Source organism: Apteryx rowi, unplaced genomic scaffold (genome assembly GCF_003343035.1).
Source record: "Apteryx rowi isolate R43461 unplaced genomic scaffold, aptRow1 scaffold_7, whole genome shotgun sequence".
Lineage (NCBI taxonomy): Eukaryota > Metazoa > Chordata > Aves > Apterygiformes > Apterygidae > Apteryx > Apteryx rowi.
In genome coordinates this window covers 6,320,250-6,321,781 of record NW_020450982.1, presented here as the reverse complement: position 1 = coordinate 6,321,781, position 1,532 = coordinate 6,320,250, and the positions used below count along the sequence as shown (strand labels likewise).

The 1,532-nt window shown below is 68.4% G+C and overlaps 1 protein-coding gene across 1 annotated transcript in view; it reads right to left on the bottom strand.

The window, feature by feature from the left end:
* The window catches only part of SLC6A9 (solute carrier family 6 member 9), a 6,200-nt gene extending 5,342 nt beyond the window's left edge, over positions 1-858 (bottom strand). The window contains exons 1-2 of the mRNA XM_026086720.1: positions 246-858; positions 16-148 (exon numbers count right to left, since the gene is read on the bottom strand). Coding sequence (XP_025942505.1) covers positions 16-148; positions 246-484 — 372 coding nt within the window. The 5' untranslated portion in view covers positions 485-858. The remainder of the gene's footprint in view (positions 1-15; positions 149-245) is intronic.
* Between the last annotated feature and the right edge of the window lie 674 nt (positions 859-1,532).

The window sequence follows — 1,532 nt, the reverse complement described above, 5'->3', positions numbered from 1 at the left end:
GGAGCCCCCACATACTTTTCCTGACGACTTGACGCCCTTGATGAGGCAGAGGAAGACGACGACCCAGGAGACGCCGAGGCAGCCCAGGAGGGGCAGCCGCACCTCGCCCAGGTTCCCGATGTCATCCGACAGGTTGAGCACGTACCTCCTGCATGGGGGGGGGGCCAGCGCGGCGTCAGTGGGGCACCGCCACCGGCACCGTGGGGGCCAGCCCTCCCCGTCCCCCCATCCCCCCACCCCGGTACCTCCAGTACTCCTCGCTGGGGCTGGTGCGCTTCTGCGAGGCGTTGAGGAGGTGGGTGAGGTTGAGGGCGGCGCTGCCGCTGACGTTGCCGTCCAGGACCCCCGCGCAGTCCGGCGTGTTCCAGGTGTTGCTGCAGTACGTCCAGGGCAGCACGCGCGTCATGGACACAAAGAAGTAGTAGAAGGCAATACAGATCACCACGTTGTAGTAGATCCCGATGTAGGTGGACACCACCATCATCCCGTAGCCCACGCCTGGGAACAGCACCGGGGAGGGTGAGCGGCGCGGCACAGCGCAGGGCGCGCAGCGTGGGGGCCAGCGGGGCGAGTGGCAGCGCGCGGTGCTCCRGCCGCAGCTCAGCCCACCACTGTGCACCCCGCTGCCCGGTGCCAGCAGGTGGGATGCGCAGCGCTCGGGGCGCTTCAGCCCCGCTGTCACGCGGGGGGGGCTGTCTCGTAGCTCCGAGTGGGAGCTGGCGTCGCCGAGGGACCTGGGGGAGTGGGGCAGCGCATCCAGGGCACGTGGGGCTGTGATCGTCCCTTGGGTCTGTGCTCCTGGAGAGCCGCTGGGTTGGAGTCTCCCCTTGCACCACCACGGTGATTCGGGGGCTGCAGCGGCCGGGTGATGGGGGACAGAGGCCACACAAGTGTGCGAGTGCAGGGAGCCGTGCCCTGGGGCYGGCGTGCCGCGGTGCAGAGTCTGCAGAAGCATGTGCATGGGCTGCGTGCACTTGGCTGTGCTGCGTGGCTATGATGTCCCACGGTGGCAAGTGCAGCAGGCAGCGTGTGTGTGTGTGCACGTATGCCAGGGGTGTGCGCAGCATGGGAGCATGCCGAGCAGAAGGCCTCTGCGCCGGGGCAGGGAGCAGGGCTGCGCGTGGCAGGCGGGTGGGCTCTGAGCACTGCCAGTGCACAGCGGGCATGGGATCGGCACCCACTGAGGAAGGGGTGCAGGGGCCGGAGAACGGCTGCGTGACAGCGACCCCGGGGTGGGGGGGACGTCAGCACTGCAACCTGTTCGGGGTAACATCCGCAGGGGTGATCAGCGGGGCACGTGCAGCGTGTGCAGGGATGCGTGTGTAACAGATGCAGGGGTGCCTGGGGAAGCTGCGTGTGCAACGGTGTGCATGTGTGCAGGGACTCGTGCCACATGTGCAGTGGCGTGTGTGCGCAGCGGCTGTGCATGCACGGCTGCATATGGAGCAGGGTGTGTGTGTGCGTGTGCGTGTGCTGGGGCCACACGCCAGGCGTGCAGGGGGTGTAACATGTGCCGGGGGTGCGTGCCGGGG